The following is a 20,219-nucleotide window of genomic DNA, read 5'->3' as shown; positions in this document are numbered from 1 at the left end:
GGAGGGGCTGTTTTGATGGAAAGGCCTTTGGAGGAAAGTAGCAGTTCAGGGCAGCACCGCCTTCTCATGGGCTGGGCTGTGGCGTTTCTCAGTGGCTGGGCTGAGGCGTTTCTCATTGGCTGGGCTGAGGCGTTTCTCATTGTCTGGGCTGAGGCGTTTCTCATGGGCTGGGCTGTGGCGTTTCTCATTGGCTGGGCTGAGGCATTTCTCATTGGCTGGGCTGAGGCGTTTCTCATTGGCTGGGCTGAGGCGTTTCTCATTGTCTGGGCTGAGGCGTTTCTCATTGGCTGGGCTGTGGCGTTTCTCATTGTCTGGGCTGAGGCGTTTCTCATTGGCTGGGCTGAGGCGTTTCTCATGGGCTGGGCTGAGGCGTTTCTCATGGGCTGGGCTGAGGCGTTTCTCATTGGCTGGGCTGAGGCGTTTCTCATTGGCTGGGCTGAGGCGTTTCTCATTGGCTGGGCTGAGGCGTTTCTCATGGGCTGGGCTGAGGCGTTTCTCATGGGCTGGGCTGAGGCGTTTCTCATTGGCTGGGCTGAGGCGTTTCTCATTGGCTGAGCTGAGGCGTTTCTCATTGGCTGGGCTGAGGCGTTTCTCATTGGCTGGGCTGAGGCGTTTCTCATTGGCTGGGCTGTGGCGTTTCTCATGGGCTGGGCTGAGGCGTTTCTCATGGGCTGGGCTGTGGCGTTTCTCATTGGCTGGGCTGAGGCGTTTCTCATTGGCTGGGCTGTGGTGTTTCTCATTGGCTGGGTGGTTGCTGGGTTATTGGGCTCTTCCTGTTCGCTGTAATTAACTGCTTGAGATGGGGCGGAGAGCTCCCCCTACAGGCCTTGCTGACTCTAGTTTAATTAAAGTTTCTTTTATTAATTTCCACACCAAAATTAGTCGTATATTCTCGAATCTTATGTAAATGGGATCACATGGTGTGTGCTCGTGGGTCCCTGGGGCGTTTTCACTCCGTGTGACTGTTCTGAGTCGGTGTCAGAAGTTCGCCCTGGTGGAGTGGTGGTCGCTCGCCCACCGCTGGGTCCTAGGCTGTGGGATTGCTTCCAGTTTGGGACTCTTGCACACAGACCGCTGTGCACACCCACATACAAGTCTTCACGTGGACGTTCATTTCCTTTCCTCCTGGGTGAATACTGACGAGTGGAATTGGGTTGTGTGGGACGTCACATGCTGTCCCTTCCCTAGGTGGGAATTGGTGGCCCGAGATGGCTTCATCTGCATCTCCATGGTGACATGATGACATGGGCTTATTTCACGTCCCTGTGTTTTCTTGCCTGAAGTCTCTGTTCGAATCTTTTTGCCATTCTTTATCAGGTCGTGTGTTTTCTTCTTGTGGGGTTTTGAGAGTTTTTTATATATTGTAGATACAAATCCTTTATCAGATGTGTAATTTGCAAATAATTCTGTGGGTGGTCCTTTTATTCTCTTAACAGTGTCTTTCAAAGGACAGAGTTCTCAGTTTTGAAATTGAGAAATGAAATCCAATTTCTCATTGTTTTATGGATGATTCTGATTTTAGTGTCATATCTAAGAAGTTTTTTCCTAATTCAAAATCACAAACATTTTCTCCTATTTTTTTCTAAATGCTTCCACCTTTAGGTATGTGTTGAAGCCTGCTGCCCATTCTGAGTTAGTGTTTGCATGGAGTGCGAGGTGAGGCCGAGGTTGTTCTGGGCACATGGGCGTCGGGCACCTCTGGGACCAGGCAGATCTTTTGGTGGTTCTTTCATTCTCAGTTGTTTAAATAAGTGCAGTAAATGCCATTTGCAGCCGAGCAGAAGTGTTTCTCTCCACAAAAGCAGCGGGCTCTCTCTGGCTTTCTGCCTGGTTAACAGGTGTTGTGGGAAATTGTGTCCCTAGGCTCCGTTGAGGACACTGCATCCAGCTTATTTGGTGAGGAGGATGCGGAGGACGAGGAGCTGGAGGCCGCTGCCAGCCACCTGAACAAGGACTTTTACCGGGAGCTCCTCGGCAGCGGCAACCCTGGCAGCTCAGAGGCGGAAGGAAGCCCCGAGGCGGGTAGCCGGCCTCCTGCCCTGGAGTCCCTGCTGGGCCCATTGCCCACGGCGGCCAGCCTGGGCATCTCAGACTCCATCCGAGAGTGCATCTCTTCCCAGAGCCGTGACCCCAGTGAGTGCCGCACGCCTGGGAGGAGTGCAGTGGGGGTTGGGGGGCTGAGGCCGAGATGGAGGTTCCCAGGTCTGGGTCGTTCCTCCCAACCTGTGCGAGGCGGAAGTGCTGCCCTCAAGGTGCCGCCTTGTAGGACGGGCTTGGGGGGCACTGCCTGCCCCGCCCTGCAGGGCTGTGTGAGCAGTCGGTGACCTGGCGTGTGCTGACATCCTAGATGCCAGCAGGGCTCGTCCCCATCTCTGGACCGCCCCTGCCGGCTAACCTAGTGGGAAGCGTTGGCTGAGGGTACAGTCTCTGCTGCTTAGATGGTCGGCACTTGCTGAGCTCCAGCAGCGGCAGTGACAGGCACCTGAGCAGGAAACAGCTGTTGCCCCCTGGCTGCGGAAGACCTGGGATGCTGGCAGTTTCGGGAAGAAGGCGGATTTGGTTCCATCACGTTTCACTCCCAGGAGCAGGTCCTGGTTCTCTGCCAGGATGGGCTCCCTGGGTGTCCCCACTGCAGAGCACAGGCCCCGCCTCCTCTCCATGCACCGAGGGTGTGGCCTCTGTGTGTGAGGAGCCTCTGTGAGGTGGATGCCGCTCAGAGATGCCGTTCGGCTGCTCAGATGTTGGTCACATGCCCTGTCAGGCATAGCAGTGGGCAGCTGTGTGCCTGCCCTGGGGTGGTGGTCTGGAGAGGAGAGGGACAGTGACATGGACACAGCCTATCAGCTAAGCACAGGCAGGTTAGACCATGAAGGGCTGCCATGTGGGCTCACGCATGTCCTGCAGAGCATGGGCAGAGGGCACATGCAAAGGCCTCAAGACAGCCGGGCGCTATGACGCTGGAGCAGGAGGAGGACATTTTGGCTGGAGCTGAGTGAGCGAGTGAAGTGAGGCAGAGCACAGAGGGGCGCAAGGGGTGTGTCTGAGCACCAGGGGAGCGCTGGCATGGCAGGAGAGCTTCACAGATGGCCTGCTGTGTGTGACGGGAATCCCAGGACTTGGCAGAGGACCTTCGGGTGATGAGTGCCAGTGGAGAGGAGGGGCTGCGCCCATTTCTGGTCTGTGCAGGTTGTGCTTTTGACTCAGCTGGGGCAGGAAGGCAGTGGCCGACAGGTTTTGGGGTTGTCCTGCGTATTATCACCGAAGGCTCCAGGGCCTCTCTCCTGGGCTTGTTGAGCAGAGAACTGGATGACCTGCCCTCTCCTGATCTGGAAAAGCTCCTTCAGGACAGGAGAGACTGGGACTGGGGGATTTTCTCTGCCGCTCCAGATTAGCATCCTGCTTCCTCCACGTATTGGGGGGATGTAAGCCCCATTCCCTGTGGGCATGCAGAGCACAGTGCCAGCACCCACTGGTGGTGAGGGGAGTGGGTTTCTGGAAGCCTTGTGACAACCCCTGAGTCCTGAGGCCCCAGGTGATGTTTGTACTTGTTAACCAGAAGTCCACTCTATATGACGCTGATGCTGTCCTTCCCTCTAGAAGATGCTTCTGGGGATGGCGAACTGGACCTCAGCGGCATCGATGACCTGGAGATCGACAGGGTAAGTGACTGCCTGCTCTGTGCGCCCCTCTCAGGGCTGGCCAGGGTCTGTGGTCTCCTTGCCCAGGCCCCTGTCAGAGGGCCCCAAGCCTGCACTGGGCCATTGCAGCCTTGGGGGATGGACGGCCTGTGCTGGCCAACGCCAGTTGCGCCTGGATCAGTCTGATTGAGCGTCTCGTCATGGGGACGCCCACTGACCCCAAGTGTGCCACACACTCCAGATCCCAGGCTGTGGGCCTGCAGGCTCAGCACTGTGTCCAGCGGCGCTTGTACCCCTTAGGCAAGAAGTCTATCCCCTGATTTCATCGTCACACGGCACCTGAGACCACACGCTTGTTCCTAAGTCTGCTTCTTGCACCCTCAGCTCAGTCTCTTCTCGGGACCCGTGTCCCTGCACTCTGGCGGGCCCGGCTCCTGTGCCCGTGAGGCTTGTGAGCTGCTGTGGGGCTAGGGGACATGGCAGGGCCCGTTAACAGACCCCGAGGCTGGCGTTGGAAAAGTTGGAGGATGACAGGTGTCCCGCATGTGCTCTCGATGACGAGCCATTAGCCCAGTCTCCACATGTGTCCCCCTGGGTCAGAGGCCTGCTCCCTGACCAGTTTACGTGAAGGGGAAGGATTGTGCCCTCTGAGTGTGACGCTGTGCTCTGCCCCAGTATATCCTGAATGAGGCAGAAGCCCGTGTGAAGGCCGAGCTATGGATGCGCGAGAACGCTGAGTACCTGCGCGAGCAGAGGGGTAAGCACTGCCCGCCTGCTTGCCTGCCCATCGTCTGCCTGCTCGCCTGCTCGCCCGCCCTCCCACCCGCCTGCTCACCTGCCCGTCTGCCCACCTAGCCTGGGGCCCTCAGTGATCTTGACACTCGTGGGCCTTTCAGAAAAAGAAGCAAGAATAGCAAAGGAGAAGGAGCTCGGCATCTACAAGGAGCACAAGGTAGGGTGCGCTCAGTGCGCATGGAGACCTGCCTTTCCCCACCCCAAGTGGCCATGCAGGCGGTGGGGTGCACTCTGGTCCCCGAGCTGCGTCGCTGGCTGCCCAGTCCTGTGCTGTTGTGCCTCCGTGGACGGACGCCCCATCCAGCTCGTGGAGGGCACCTAGGCGGGCCGGGTCGGGACTCAAGGCTTGTGCCGAGTGCCTTGGGCTTGAGTCGTAATCAGGAAAAGAGGCCTGCCCAGCCTCACCGGGCCCCGGCCCACCCCCGTGACCAGGAAAGCCTGCTTGTCATGTCTTCCTCGTCCTGCGGGTGCTCACAGTGACGTGGCTCAGCAGCTCTTGCGTGGTTGGGCTGTGATGTCTGACCGTGGGGCCACAGTGGGGAGTAGTTGAGCCCCTGACTGAGCAGAAACAGAGAAGGAGCAGGGGCCAGGTCGTCTCGATGATCTGGAAGTTCTGCTTGAGGGCCTCCCTGGGCCTGGGAGGGGAGGAGGCTGGCAGGAGGCCTGAGCTCAGGGCTGGGCTTTAGACCCCCAGCAGTATGATCCGTGTTACTGCCCCACGAGGGGGGCCGTGTGGGAAGGTTGGCAGGCAGGAGAGGAGGTGGCAGGCCCAGGGTGGGCTCCTCTAGGTGGTTTGCAGCTCCGGCGCCCAGGATGAGGTCCAGGGAACGTCGCACCCTGCTGGGTGATGGATCCTGGGCACAGGGAGCACGCTGCTCTGCCCTGTTCTCGTGGCCCAGGGCCCAGCACAGCCGGGGGCCCACGTGGTGGGCTTGTGGGCAGTTTGTAGCTGTCACTGTCTGGCGGCCCTCTGGCACTAGGCTAGCCCCATGCCCTAGGGACCTGCTCCCTGCTGATGGCAGGGCTGCCTGGGAGCCCTGCTCACTGGGCAGGGCAAGGCTGGGGCCGGCCCAGGCTAGCTTCCCTCATCAGTGGCCCCCGGGAAGGGCTGGGCCAGGACCCCGTACACCTTGGCTCCCTGGGGGTGGGGGTCCCCATAGACCCTGATGGCTGAGCCCCCTTCCCTGCCCCCTTCACAGGGGCTTTCCCTGGAGTCTGCTGGCCCCGCTCCCGCATCCTGCCTGGCCCCTAGCAGGTTTGCAGGTGCCGAGACCCACAGGAGGCTAACTCCTGTGTTTCCATCAAGCCCAAGAAGTCTTGCAAACGGCGGGAACCAATCCAGGCCAGCACGGCCGGGGAGGCCATCGAGAAGATGCTGGAGCAGAAGAAAATCTCCAGCAAGATCAACTACAGTGTGCTACGGGACCTCAACAGCAAGGGCGGGGGCCTGCAGAGGGAGGACGTGCGGCCGGAGGACAGGGCCAGTGCCAGGAAACTGTCACGGAGGAAAACGCCGGCCAGCAGGAGCGGGGCTGACCCCGTGGCCAGCGTGGGGAAAAGGTACTGTGCCTGGTGGGCTGGGCAGGAGCCCAGAGCAGGCGGAGGAGGCTGCCGGGTGTCTGCCCCCCACATGCTGGGAACCAGTGTTGGTATCCAGCGTGGCCCCCGCTGCCCGTGGCTCACCTTCATGTGCAGGGCTGGGAGCTGAGGAGTGGGTTCCAGCCCTTGGAGGCCCTGCAGCGTCAGGGTCTGTTCTGTCTCAAGGAGCAGGCGGGCCAGGCCTGTGCTCCAGCCAGGGCCTGCTCTCCTGGGAGGGTCCCCAGTGCCCCCTCCCTGGCTGCACTGCTCTCTCTCCTGAGGCCGAGGGGCAGGGAAGTGAGAGCAAGCCACCAGTGGCAGCACGGGGGGCAAGTGAGGTGTGCACCCCTGGCGGGGCTGGCCAGGGCCTCCTGTGCCATGGCCTGCTGTCAGGCGGCTGCCAGCTCACACCCTGGGCCCTGACAGTGTCTGCCACCCCTGCAGCTAGTCACTGTGGCCCCAGCCATGGGGAGAGGCTGGCGCTCAGCCTCACAGGATGCTGCGGGAATGTGCGGGTCACCTGGAGGGGAGGGATGGTGCGTTGCTGTGATGCTGCACTCCTACCCAGCCCGCCCTTATTTTCTGTTTTGTTGCCATTTTTAGTCGTGACTTATCTGAGAAGTGTGTCCAGATGTTCCTCTGACGGGCTCAGAAGCGGGCACTGCGAGTGGTCTGCCCTACCCTCCTAGGGCAGGGCCATGCGCCCTGAACCTGTCTGCTCCTCACTCTGGGGTCACTCGATGGGTACCGTGTGGACTCCCAGACCATGGGAGGCAGCCAGGGGACCCTGAGACCTTGGGTGCTCTGCACGCCTCGCAGGGTCTCCTTCCTCTCAGGACCATGCTTGGGTGAGGCGGCACATCGCCCATCTCCCAGGCCTGTCAGCAGTGTCCCCACAGGGGCAGGCAGAGGGGCAGGTGCAGCCAGCAGTGCCAGTGTCCCCTGCTCTGCTTATTGTATATACCAGAGCCCTAGGCTCTTGGGCCTCACGTGCCCTCCCCACCCAGCTCAGCCTGCGGTTGTTGGAGGGAAGGTGGTGTCGGCGAGCCCACATCTCTGGGGTCCAGTTGTCCCCCTGGGCTGTGCTGTGTTTGCTGTCCAGGCTGTGGGAGGTTTGGCAGCTGGATCCAGAGGTGGGTTTGCATGAGTGGTGGTGGGGCAGTGGCCCACTGGGCGGCGACAGGTCCACCAGGCCACTGGCTGGCTGGGGACCCACTGGCAGGCTGGGCTGTGGGCCAAGGGGAGGAGTGTGTTCTCCAAGTGCTCACAGACGTACTGTGAGGCCCTTCCCTTCTTCTCTCCTACCCTTTTCCCTACTCCTTGCCCCCACCAGAGAGTGTGCACCCACATCTGGGCAGGGCCCCATTCTTCCTGACCGATGGGGACGTTCTGGGCTGAGGGCACCGTGCTCTGCTTTCTTCCAGGTTGAGGCCAATGGTGTCAACACAGCCAGCTAAGAAGGTGGCTGTGGGAGAGGTACGTGGTGACACAGCCAGGCTGGGGACCTCAGGAAGCAGCAGACTCCAGATACGATGTCTATAAGCGAGCTGAGAAGATGGGTCCTGATGGAGGGAGCGTTAGCCGCCCCTGCTGCCTTGGCACTGGCCTGGCACGGGCAGAGAGAATCCTGAGGCCCAGGGGTGGCAGAGGAAGTACCCAGGGGTGCATCTGTTACACAGGGAGCCTCAGAGCCTGAGGCTACCAGACAGCACAGGCCAACGTTGAGCTGTGCCCCCTTCAGCCCAGGCCCCAGGCCATTGGAGAGCCTCTGTGGGGAGCGAGGCCCAGGTCCAGGTTCTGGCCAGGTTGGTGCTGGGGATCCTACTGTGGATAGCAGCCTTGGCTTGCTTCCGGGCCCTCCCAGGTGGGGGTTCAGGGCTTTTCCCTCCTTATTGCGGGGCGCTGGTCTGGCCCAGGAAGCAGGAAGGAGAAGCAGTGAGGGAGGGTACCCAAGGGGTCTTGGGGGTGAACACAGATCGGGGTCACTGGGGGTGGGCCTGAGCGTGACTTTCCAGATGGCTGTGCCGCCAGGCTCATCCTCGGGCAGGAAGCCCGTCTGCCCTCAGCAAGGCCTGTGGTGGACTTGCATAGCTTTCTGGAGGCTCTTGAGTCTGCAGGGGGCGAGGGGAGAGGCAAGGATGAGGGGCTGATTGGGAGGCCAAGGGGCTCGGAATGTCCTCACTGACTGCTCTTGAAGGGCAGGAAGTGTGCCTGCTGGGGGGTCGCAGCCCACGCCACGGCCTCTGGGAGGCCAGCTGACGCTGAACAGCTTGAGTGCTGGGCTACCACGGTGGGCATGCTCCTCTGTGGTTGCCACGGCGGGCATGTTCCTCTGTGGTCGTCAGGGGCCATGCCCCACGCCCCAGCCTGGCGAGCTGTCTCAGAGCCTGTCCCCCTCATTCGCCCACAGGCCTTGCTCCCGAGCTCCCCTCTTGCGGGAGCTGAGCCTGCCAGGCCTGCGGTGGTCGTGGTAGAGAGCGGACCTGTGTCCTACCACCCCGAGGAGGAGCCTGAGGAGGAGGACCCTGACGAGGAGGACGGGGAGCCGTGCGTCAGCGCCCTGCAGATGATGGGCGGCAACGGTGAGGGGCTCTGCATGGCTGGCAAGGCTGACACAGGCGCTGGGCAGGGCGGAGGGGGCTCCCCGAGAAAAGCACGAGCCGTCAGCCCCTGACGATCCTGAACTTGGGCTGTTGGCTTCAAGGTGATCTCTCTTTCACCCGGGGAGGAAATGTGGGCGAGGACGCTTTATAAATTGGCCATATCCGTTTTGAAGTCCTCCGGCATGCTGGGAGGAGGCGGCCAGCCCTGCCTGCAGTGAGGGCTTGGCGGGAAGGCTGCCTGCCAGTAGAAGTGGGGGCCCCCCTGTGCACTGCTCATATGGACTCTCAGCGAGGCACCAGGCCCCCCGCAACATGCATACCAGGCCACTGGCCCCAGGGACCTGCAGGGATAAAGAAACCAGAATGGAGTCCTCGTTGACGGTGGTGGGCCTGTGCCGCCGAGGCCTGGGGGGCTGTCCTTGCAGCCTCAAGGGGGCAGCCTATGGGGGTGCCTGGGCCCTTGACTGCACCGCTCTCCTCAGGCGTCTATGACTGTCCTTTGTGCTTTGCAGATTATGGCTGTGATGGTGATGATGACGATGGCTACTGAGCTGTGACCTCGCAGCCAGGTGACGTCCTGGTGGGACACCCTGCCGGTGCCTCAGGAGGGATCCAGCAGCACCTCTAGGCTGGGCCCATGGGCGCGAGTGCTGAGACTCTTGGTGACCAGACGGGCATTGCTCTCTGGTCCACAGCCCTCATCCGTGGCCATACGTGGTCTCCGTGGCACTTGCTGTTGGGACCACGTTTTGAGCAGTGTCAGGAGTGTTTCTGCCCAGCGAAGGGGCTGGACCGACAGTCTGCGTGTCAGGTCAGATGCAGGTCTCACAGTGCCAGAACTCTCACAGGCAGGCTCTGTGGTGTTTCCATGTAAGGAAACAGGCCTAGTGCTTGTCCCAGGCGAGTGGAGGACCAGGCAGCCCAGGGCCCCTCTCTGCCCCTTGTGGAGCCAGTGCCCTGCACCCTCCCCTTGAGAAGCACTTTGCGTCCAGCCCCTCCCTCTGCTGGTCCAGCCAGACCTCCAGCCTCCCTTCTGCCCCCTGGGCGCTGGAGTCCACAGGCTGCCTGGCCCCAGTCTGGCCCACCAGTGACTTGAGTTGGTTCAGCATCACTCAGCAGTCTCACGACCAGCCGGCTCTTCTGTGCCCGTGCGCACAGCTGTGCTGGGCGATGCCGGCAGCTGAGCCCGGTGGAGAGCTGCGGATGCTTCCTGTCTGAGCCGCCCTGCTCTGGATGGTTCCTGCCGCCCTGAGCCATTCTGGGGGCCAGGCCTCATCCTTGCAAGGCCCAGGGCCCATTTTCAGGGTCTTACCTTCGGCACTGCTGCTCTGGGCATGGCCGGGGGCAGGACAGGCACTTCTGCCCCTCAAGGCTCCCGCCTTGCCTCCACCCCGCCCCCAGGAGAGGATGACCCCAGTGGCAGAGCCATACCACCCTGCCTTCCTGGCGCCAGAGCCCCTCGCAGAGCAAAGCGGTCTGCAGGCGGGATATTCTGAGGTCCCGTGGCTGTGCCCATCTGCCTGCACCCTGGGGCTCTTGGAAGTGTGGAGTGGAGGGGTGGGTTGGATGAAACAAAGATCTGTTACTTGAGCAGAAACTCACTGAGGCTGTGGTCTGTGTTTCTGCGTCTGGCTCCATGGCTGCCCAGGAGGAGTGAGGCCCAGCAGGGTGCTGCTCTCGGGGTGGTGAATGGCGGGCAGGCTGGACTCCAGCCTCCTGCCAGCCTCCAAGCTCCGTGCACCCGGTCCTGTTGTCGGATCATGATGGGGAACCCAGCTCAGCATGTTCTCACAGCCGTCTGTTCTCACTTCACCAGCACTAGCCCTGTTTGTAGGAAGTACGCATCCCCGTTGTCCAGGCACGGGCTGTCCTGGTGCTGGGCCCCTCCTGGGGTCCCAGGGCAGGTGAGGGTCTGGCTGTGGCAGCTCTTAAAGGAGCCCCAAGGCTCTTGGGGCTGGGGGTGCTTGCTGTGCCACGCAGGGAGCAGACAGTGGGCCAGAGCAGGGTGATGGGGAGGGGGCAGGTGGAGGGGAGGCCAGAGGAGTCTTCTTCCCCAGTGAGAGCTGCCCGGGGAGTGCTTCCACTCAGCTGGGAGAGAAGGGGTTCCTGGGCACCCCCGAGGAAATGGGGGGAGTCGACAGGTGTGGGGAGTGTGTTGTTCTGCAGGAGCAGCAGCTCCTCTCCTGGCTGAGCTTCCCAGAGGGGATGTTGCTTTGGCCCAGGAGGAGGAGGGCCACGTGACACACAGAGTTGCCGGCGGGGGTGGGGGGGGCACAGGGAGGGCTTCTTCCGGGATGTTTGCAGCAGACAGATAGACGGACGTTCGGACGGACGGAGAAGCTACTGGGGGGATGGAGAGCAGAAGGTGGAGAAGATTTGAGCGGAGGGCCAGTGCCCTGGGAAGAGAGCCAAGGTGGCCAGGAGCAAACTGAGGCTGCCTCCCCAGCTGTGCCTCATCCACCCTTGCAGAGGGAAGCTGGAGAGGGGCAGCTGGGGCCCAGGGACTTGAGGCTGGAAGGGGAGGTCTGGGGGCAGCAGTGACCAGGTATCTGGCTGAAGCAGGAGTCGTCAAGCCCCGAGATGGCTGGGGGACAGGGAGGGGGCCCTGGTAGGGAGGGACAGTCCCCTGCGAGGGTGAGGCCAGGAGCACTCAGCATCAGGGTCCTGGAGTAGTGGGAGCCTGTGCCACATAGGGGACACACAGGTGGTGCCAGCAGCCACATACTTGGGTGGTGACCCTGGGGGTGAGCCCCCAGGTGAGCAGCCAGTGGCCAGGGTGCCTCTGGGCTCTGGCCAGCACCCCTTGTACAGGCCACCACTGCCATGCATGTGGGCCCAAAGGGGACATGTGGGCCTGTGTGCACCTCCCTCCCAGCCCTGCATGCCACCCTCCCAGCCCCAAGGGAGGATGACCTGTTCCCTCAGGTCCCGAGTCTTGGGGGAGGGAGGGAAGGAAAGAGGAGGTGGAAGCCTCGGCCCCAGCACTCGCCACGCTGTCTGGACATCTATCCAACCTAAAGCAAGCTCCCTCCAGCTGCTGGCCCAGGAGCCGCCTCTCTCCTGGGCTGAGGCCTTAGGGAGCAGTCTTGGCAGGGAGGGCTCAGGCTGAAGCTCCCGGGCACCCTGCAAATCGCGGCCCCTGCAGCACAGCCTCCTGCCCCGTCCCTGGCCTCTGTGGGTCCCTGGCCACTGTGGGCGGCAGGACTGGGCCCCACAAGGGCTTGGAGAGGCCTGGGCACCTGAGCTGGGGAGTGAGCAGGGCCCCAGCGGCCCCCATGCCTCTTGGTGAGCAGAGCTGGGCCCTGGTACCCTGTGCTCACGTCTGAGGGTCAGTCACTGAGTTGCTCTGATGGCAAGTGGGCAGTCCCTGGAGCGGCAGCAGCGGTCAGGCCCCGGTGTGAGGGTCAGCCCCATGGAGGTACGTCTGTCAGTGGATCAATTTGTGGCCTCTGTCTGGGGTGCCTCTCCCTCTGCCATCCAGGCTCCCTCCCCCCTGTGCCTGAGGGCCCCTCTGCTGTGGGCTGTGCCCGGTGGACCTGCTCCCCACCCTGGGCTCTCCCACCCTGGGCTCTCCCACCCTGGGCTCGGAGGGCTTCCCTGGGAGCTGGAGACACATCTTCACCTCCTACTGAATAATTGCCAGTCACTGGTGTTGACCCTCAAGCTCCTGCACGCCTCCTGACGGGGGCACTGATTCCCTCCTAGTCTCTCAGGTGAGGCCAAAGGCACAAGAGCTTGAGTGATCACCCATGGTCACCCAGCTGGGAGGTGGCCTCCCTGGCACCTATCCTGACGACCACCCTGTTCCTGAGGAGGTGGGCCCAGGCATCCAGGGTCTGGCTGTACCCACTCTCAGATGTCTGCAGGTCCTCCCCAGGGCCTGGTCAGGGGACCGCAGGCTCACTCCTGAGGAGAGCACGCAGCCGTCCACCACCTCGCCGTGATGCCGGAGAGCCGCTGGGAGGAGGCGTCCTGTTCCCCAGATGGGAGCCCAGCTCCCCAGGGTCCCCGAGGCTGGCCCATCCCTGTCAGTGCTGGGGCTCCCTCATGGGACCCGGGGTGGGGTTGTGTGCCGTGCTGTGGCTGTGCAGGTATTTGCACACAAGTGTGTGTGTACCCGTGATCACACGTGTGCCCCAGGCAGTCCCAAGAGCGTGTGCCTTCCCCTGATCCTCCAGTGCTGGACCCCAAGACCAGCCAGGCCATCAGCCCCCACACACACGCCGCACTGGGCCAGTAGGGCCAGTAGGGCCAGAAGGGCCAGCGTCCTGTCACTGGGCTCTCCTGGCTGTTTCCTGCCCTCCCCACATCCACCTCACCTCCACCAGCCTGTCCCCTCCCCAGAGGCCTGGAGCAGAGGGGAACACCTGAGCCAGGGCCAGCATGGAGCCTCACACACACGCCCATCCACACACGCATGCTCACACGTGTGTGTGTCCTGACCTGCTCCCAAATGTGCACGTCCTGAGGGGCTGCAGCCTCCAGAACACCCTTCAGGGTGCCGGGCCTTGGGCAGGCAGGGGGGTTCCGCCCAAGCCAGGTCCACACCCAAAGATGCCCGTGGGCCTGTGGTGCTCTGGATGGTGCTGCTCCTTGCGGGCACCATGACAGGCTTGCCCTTGCGCCCACTCCCACAGAGAATGGGAAGGGGAATGGCTGAGGCCGGGGTCTGGGGTCTGTGTCCCCAGCACCTGCTAGTCACCCAGCCCACGCCATGCTATGTGACCTTGCACCAGTTCCCTCCCTCTCTAAGGCAGAGTCGAGCCTGGACTACAGGTAGCCTTCCTGGCAGTGCTTATTGCCCCAGGCTCCTCCAAGAATGGTGGGGCAGGGCTGAGACTGCCTCCATCCACACAGGGCCCTCACAGATGGGCCACGTGCTGAGCCAGCCTTAGCTCCGGCCTGCCCCGCTGGAGCCTCTGCAGCCCAGTCCCAGGCGCCCTGAGCAGGCGGTGGGGACCCAGCAGTGGGCAGCAAGGGTCAGGCAGAAGGGAGGTGGAACAGTGGAGCGCCCCCTGCGTCCACCTCCCAAGAGCTGTCCCCACTGGATGTCATCTGCACAGTCACTGAACAAGGTCAGCCTCAGCTGTGCCCTCCCCTCGCCCTGCTGCCACTGGTCACTAGTGGCTTCAAGGTCACGTCATCCTGCTTGGTTTTGGGTCTTGCCTGCCCTGGGCCTGGGCCCACGCACCTGCCTCCCACCCGGCTGCCCCCCACCAGGTGTCCTCCTGCAGCCGCCCAGGGTTTTCTGGGTTGGTCAGGCCTCTGAGCAGGTGGCAGGGCTGATGGCCACCCACTGGTACCAAGACCCCTAGGGACAGACTGAGGGCCTCCTTGGAGGAGAAGCAGGCGCGGGGCAGCCTGAAAACAAAGGCCCGCCGACAGTGCATCTGACTGCTGGCTGCCTCAGGAGCCCAACCTGAGCCCCACTGTGCCCCGCTAGGGGTCAGCACCCCCACTGCAAAGACGCAGACACGCTGCTGCCTGCCTGCTCAGTGCCGTCACAAGTCCCAGAGCAGCCCACCCTCCACCTTGCCTTCCCAGGACGGGGCCTGGCGACAGAAGCACCTCTGTCCACCTCCTGCCCCTCCTGCATCCTTCTGTCCACTGCTTGCCCTCCACCCCCAGGCCCTTCACCCTCCTCTTCTCCCCCCGTTCTCCACCTGCCTCCTACCCCTCCATCTACCCCCCAACCCCACCACCCCACCCCCCGTCTCTACATCCACCTCTGCAGGCTGAACACGGACCCAGCAGCTTACACCCTCCAGGCCTCCAGCTGCTCCGTGGTGCTGTCCAGTGGAGCAAGGCCTGGGTCAGGCTGGGCCCGTGGGCCCAGATCAGACACAGGGCTGCTGCATGGACACGGGCTGATAGGTCTGGGGCCAAATGTGGGGGCTCTTTGTCACTGGCCTGGGCCTAAGCCTGCTTCTGGGTCAGGCCCCCACTGCCCGGGCTCTGACCATCTCCTCCACACGTGGCCACAGTGCCCAGCGGACCACCAGAGCTCTCGGAGCTTGGAGCCCGGCAGACCCCAGCTGCCTGCACCCATATTGAGCCCCCAGTGTGTCCTCCACTGCAGGACTGGGCCTGGTTACTGCCACCCCTGGGCAGCAGGGGGCACCCCAGGACCAGCTGGACTGGGGCAGGGCACTCAGCATCTGGGGCCGCCCTTCTGTCCCCTGTCCTGCAAGACCCCGCAGCCTCGAGTCCAGGCCCCTGCACCCCAGCCCAAAGGTACCTGCCCTGGGGCCCACCCCCACAGGGACCCAGCCACCCTCACATGCACCCTGGCCTCTTGGGGGATGCTGAGAGGGGCCGATTGGTTCCCGAGGGGAGGGTCTCCTGAGCCAGGGTCATCCAGCTGTGATGCCGTGACTGGGGCCCATGCCTGCACATGGCCGGTGGCTTCCCTGACTGGTCAGCACCTGTCTGTGCCGCTGTGCGCCTACGTGCCTGGAGGGTTGGCCGGTCCCTGGGGAGGCCTGGGCCCCAGCCAGGCTGGCAAGGGGTGGGGGCCGAGGGACGGGCTCCAAGGCTGCAGGTCTCAGGCACTGGCTGCCCGGGCCCTTCAAAGGGCCCGTGGGCGGTGGCAGAGTGGAGGCTCTTTATGGTTTTCCTGCCCGGAGAGGAACCTGGCTCAGGAAGCCATTGTCCCCACACAATGGGCCGGGCTGGGACTCGTGAGGGCAGTGGCCCCAGATTGGTGGGACCTGACCCTGACCCTGATCACAACCTTGATCCTGGTCTGACTGACACACTGCCACCCCAGCTGACCCTGACCAGGCCGGTGCATGGCTGCTCCTCTCTGAGGCCGGGGTACCAGGGAGGAGTCATGACGGCGAGGGGCACTCCTGGGGCAGCCGTGCAGGTGTGGGGAGGGGTGCTCTGCTGCCCGGGCCGGCTGGCGGGCAGGGTCTGAGCAGAGGGGTCAGGAGGGGCAGGTCACCAGACATTATAGGGAGCAGCCTGCTGAGGCCACTATGCCTGCCAGAGCCCGGAGGCCCTGACTGACTGAGGTCAGAGTGGCGGCCGCACCCACTGGCTGGAGGCAGGGCCCTCTCTGCCAGATAACGTGGGACTGTCCTTTCCTTGGCGGCAAGGGGCCTTTGCACCGCCGGTCTGAGTAATCGCTTCCCCCCATTTGGAGGTCACGGTGAATAAGGACATTGTCTGCCAGGTGCCTGCCTTGGTGGGGCCTGGGAAAATGACCGCCCGGCACGTCGCAGGGGGATGGCCACTGTAGCCCCTGTCCCTGGCCTCAGCAGCAACGTGGAGCTGAGCCAGCAGCTAAGGGGACGCCCCTTGGGCGGGAGGGCATGGGTCAGCACAGGCCAGGCCACAGGACCCAAAGTGTCCCAGCAGGGCCTGACTGCCAGTGTCCGCAGGTCCCACAGAGGGAGGTGGGTGCCCTGGGCCCAGAGCTTGAGCCAGGATCAGCACCTGCATGTGCACATGTGCACACGTACACAGGTGCACACAAGCCTCTACTTGCACACATGTAGAGACACGTGTGCACATCGGGTCGATCATGAGAAATGGAGATGTTACAGTTCACACCTCTGTCCATCCCCTGCATGGACTCCACCCCTCTTCCATCATCCCCCCCTCCATCTCCCCCTCACCACCTCCGGCTTCCCCTCCCCACAAAGCCCCTTGCCAGAGCATTCCCTCCAACCACTCACAGCACTCTGGGAAGCATGAAGTTCCCACCCTTTGGCAAAGCCTCATAACAAAGTGGTTCCTTGGAGGTCAGAGGTCGGAGTGGGGACATGGCAAGGAGAGAACAGCCTCAATGCTGTCAAGACCCAGCGGGGGGTGGGGGAGGAGCAGAGGTGGGAGGGGACTAGCAGAGTCTGAGCAGGTGGGCCAGGTGACGGGGTGGGGAGCAACGGTTCGGGGCCTATTGGGTGTGTGGGGCAGCGGGTGGAAGTCTGGAGTGTTGGAAGGGTTCCACGGGTGGAAATAGGGCTCACCAGCCTGTGGATGGCATTCGAGGCCGCTCGGTGTACCCCCGGGCACAACTGCTTTTCAGAGACAGAGCTCCCAGACCACTATCACTGACCCCGGCCTGGGAGCGTAAATGCTGGGGAGGGGCGTGGGTCGCAAGGCCCAGGCCACATGGCCCAGAGGAGTGCACGGGCACACGTGGGCACACACCCGTGCAGAGCACCAGGTCTGGCCCTGCGGGCTCTGCGAGCAGGCAGGGCTGCTCAGTCCTGGCCAGCAGGCGGCGCTGCAGGACGGCCAAGTGGCCTGAGTGGGACAAGGAGCCTCAGGCTGCGTGTGTGATGAGGACCTTCTTGCAGGTTTCGTGTGTGCGTGTGCACGCGTGTGCATATGTGTGTGGGTCAGTGCCTTGAAGAGCCCCTCTCCAGGGACGGGGCCGCATTTCTCCTTTGGGAAGGAGCCCCCTCAGGCAGCTGATTCCTTTGCCATTTATGTCTGCCCTAGGGGGTCCCCTGACGCAGGGAGGGGCGCCCTGCGCCATCAGACCCCAGTGAACCTCCGCTGCCCTCTCTGTCCCTCCCCAACTTCCAATCTCGTCTTTACCACAGAGGGTCCCTGGATGCACTGGGCCAAGGGTGCTCTGGGAGGGTGGGGAGGTGGTTTCTGTGGGTGGGCAGCAGACTCGGTTCCTGCTGAGGGCCCAGTGAAGCTCAGAGACAAGCTCCATGGAGTAGAGGCCCCAGGGTGGGAGGGGTGTAGGGGTTAGGTCAGGAAGGCCTCCTGGAGGAGGAGGGGTCCACACTGGGTCCTGAAGGAGGAGGAGCTGGTCAGGCCGCAATGGGGCACAGAAGAGGCAGGTGGGCTGCTGACCTGGGGCTGAGTGACAGAGGGCGTGCAAGGGCAGAGGGGGGATCCCAGGGGGTGGGGTGTCGTGCTGGTAGAGTGGGGGAGCACGCATGGGCCACAGAGGTGGGGGTGTGTGCTTGGCTCTGGTGAGCCCTGCAGCCCCAAGCTGCCACCCTCCTGGCCACAGGCACCTGGCCTTGGGGAGGTGGACAAATGGGTGGGGGCACCTCAGCTCTGCTGGCTGGGGATGGGGGGGTGGACCCAAAAAGATGAGGAAGATGCTGGTGGGTGGAGACTGGTGGGAGGGCAGGGCTGGAGTCCTGTGAATGGGGGCTTAGAGCTGCCAGCCAGGTGGCGAGGGCAAGAGGGCGCAGGCGGGTGGGTGTGGGCCAGGGTGTCCCCAGGCCGGCTCTCGGTGAGTCACCGCTGACCCGGCGTCCCGGCGCCGCAGGGGCCCAGGCCGCACTGGCCGCAGGAAGTGGCGCGGGCTGATAAAGGGCCATAGTCAGAAGCCGCCAGGCCTCCCACTTCCTGCGGCCGAGCAGCAGGGCTCAGCACTGGGCGGGGCCGGGAGGGCGGCGTCTGCTGGTACAGTCCCGGTGTCCATGGCCCAGACTGCATTGCCCACAGATGACGCAAATGTGGTCCGTGACCACCTGGCTGTGCCTGTGGAGGATGCAGTGGGGGACATCACGATGGGCGCAGACGGTCCCCAGCGGCCACTGGCAGGAAGGGTGCTGCGGTTCCCAGTCTTTGGATCAAGGGGCAGAGTGGAGAAGTGGTCAGAGCAAGGACACAGCCAGGGCCAGGACTGGGGTGAGGAGAAGGTGGCAGGAAGGCCAGTGTGGGTGTGTCCCCCCCTGGGGGCCGGGCTGCATCCCCCTGCCCAGGCCACAGAGGTGTCCTGGTTCCTGAGCTTACCCAGCAGATGGGGCGCTCACAGCACGTGGCGGGTACAGGAGGGCAATTGGCAGGTGGCCTGGCTGCTTGGAGGGCATGATCCCAGGCCACTGAGTGGCCGTCTGGGCAGCCTCACCAGGGCACTCCAAGTGACTGCAGCCCTTCTGCACTCCAGCACTTCCGCTGTGCCTGTGGCCACAACCTCCCAGCTCAGCAGGAGGGCCACCACTGTCAGCAAGACCCTGCTCACCACCTCCGCTGCTCAAGCTGGTCCTGCATCACCAGGGCCACACCCCAGCACCCTCCACCCAGTGCCACCATCCCTACAGCCACCCCACCCAACCCAGCCCCTCGGACACTGGCAAGGAGCCACCACGCACGTGCTCTCCTTGGCGGGCCGGCCTCAGGCAATCACCTCCTCTGTAGCACTGCCACCATCGCAGCAGAGGAGAGTGGATAGGACAGGCCTGAGAGGCAGCTGGTGTCAGGGCAACACCATCTCATCCTGGCAGAGGCCCTGCCTGGGACCTGGGCTGTCCCACTTGTGCTCCTGGACTCCCTGCCCTTCCCCTAACACCTGGCTGCAGCCTGTGTCTGGGCTGCGCCCTCCTGCTGGGTCTGTTCTCCATCCCCTCCTCCCCCGGCAAACTTAACACATGTCACCTCCTCCAAGAAGTCTTCCTTGGCTCCCCACCCACTATGGTTGAGTCAGAGCCCTCTCCTGGGCTGCACAGTCTGCAAGTGTCCCTCTGTCCTGACTCTGCCCACCCTGTATCATCCCTGTCCTGGGGAGGCTCCCACCAGGCCAGGGGCTTGTGGAGGGCAGGGCCTGCCAGCCCCTGGAGGCAGTGCTAGGCAGTGGTGGCAGAGCTGTGGCTGGACAGCTGGGACAGGAGGGTGCCGTGGGCCTGAGCTCCCGACTCCTCCCCCTCCCCCTATGGCTTTCTAATCCAGGGGTGGCTTCTTCCAGAAGATGCTGGGAACCCCCTCCCCCCAACACACACACCCTGCCACTTGCCCTGATTGCAGCTCTGGCCTGTCTCACTCAGGAAGCCTCCCAGGTCAGGGTGGGGACGTGGGTGCACCTGGGCCCTCCAGAGCCACTGCGGAGCTGACTCCTGACCTCCTCTCCATGACGCAGGTCGGGGCAGGGACCCTGACTCCTCCCTTGGAGCTGGGCTCTCAGCGCCCGGCCTCCGCACACTGAGCTGCCCGTGTTCACCACAGTGCCCAGGGGCCGCAGGGGGAGGAGTCCCCAAGGCGGAGAGCCCCGGGGAATATGGCCCTGGGTGGCCTCCACCACCTCCCCTCCCGATGGCGCTGCCCCACGGCCCTGCCCGGAGCAGACGCTCTTCGGGCAGGCGTGAGGACCAGGCTACCCCCGCGACACAGCGGGCCGCCGGTGACCCTCGCAGGAAGCCAGGGGTGCAGGGACAGCCGGCCAGGCTGTCGTTCCACCGAACAAGGCGCGGGAGGCGCAGCCAGGCGCCGGCGTGTCCCAGCATCAGGACGTCCGATGCTTTTTGGGGGAAATGTCGAACATCACGCCCTCTCCAAAGCGTTGCTTCGTTTGCCCGAGCAGCGGCCCGGCGGACCGCCCGGGGTCCGGCACCGCCAAGGCCGCGAGCGTGCCGGGACGGCCCGGGGGCGGGGCCACGCGGGGCGGGGCCGCCTCCCGGCTAGTGTCCGGATTGGTCCGCGAGAGGCCGGGGGGGGCGCGCCGGCTCTCCATTGGCCCCCAGCTTGCAGGGCGGGGCCGTCGCCAGCCCCGCGCTCCCGCCCTGGTCCCTAGCCGGCCGAGCCCGCGGGGCCGGGTCTTATCAGCACCAGCAGCTGGCGGGCTGTCCGTGCGCGAGCGCCCCGGCCCAATTCAATGGCCATTGTCCGCCGGCCCCTTTGTTCAGGAGGCGGC

General features: G+C 63.5%; 1 protein-coding gene across 8 annotated transcripts in view; it reads left to right on the top strand.

Annotated features, from left to right (window-relative positions):
• BRF1 (BRF1 RNA polymerase III transcription initiation factor subunit) overlaps nt 1-10,211 on the top strand; it is a 70,943-nt gene extending 60,732 nt beyond the window's left edge. For 6 of the 8 annotated variants that reach the window (XM_023628561.2, XM_023628563.2, XM_070249196.1 and 3 more), the window contains 8 exons: nt 1,864-2,133; nt 3,598-3,659; nt 4,314-4,395; nt 4,535-4,590; nt 5,740-5,993; nt 7,436-7,487; nt 8,422-8,593; nt 9,127-10,211. In XM_023628561.2, the coding sequence (XP_023484329.1) occupies nt 1,864-2,133; nt 3,598-3,659; nt 4,314-4,395; nt 4,535-4,590; nt 5,740-5,993; nt 7,436-7,487; nt 8,422-8,593; nt 9,127-9,164 (986 nt within the window). In that variant the 3' untranslated portion in view covers nt 9,165-10,211. The remainder of the gene's footprint in view (nt 1-1,863; nt 2,134-3,597; nt 3,660-4,313; nt 4,396-4,534; nt 4,591-5,739; nt 5,994-7,435; nt 7,488-8,421; nt 8,594-9,126) is intronic. The other 2 variants (XM_023628562.2, XM_070249195.1) reach the window with 1 other exon arrangement.
• Nucleotides 10,212-20,219: the final 10,008 nt, after the last annotated feature.

This window comes from Equus caballus, chromosome 24, assembly GCF_041296265.1.
Source record: "Equus caballus isolate H_3958 breed thoroughbred chromosome 24, TB-T2T, whole genome shotgun sequence".
In the NCBI taxonomy this organism is placed as follows: Eukaryota; Metazoa; Chordata; class Mammalia; order Perissodactyla; family Equidae; genus Equus; species Equus caballus.
Note: the sequence above shows the minus strand (reverse complement) of the source record. Positions and strands in the feature narration are given on the sequence as shown.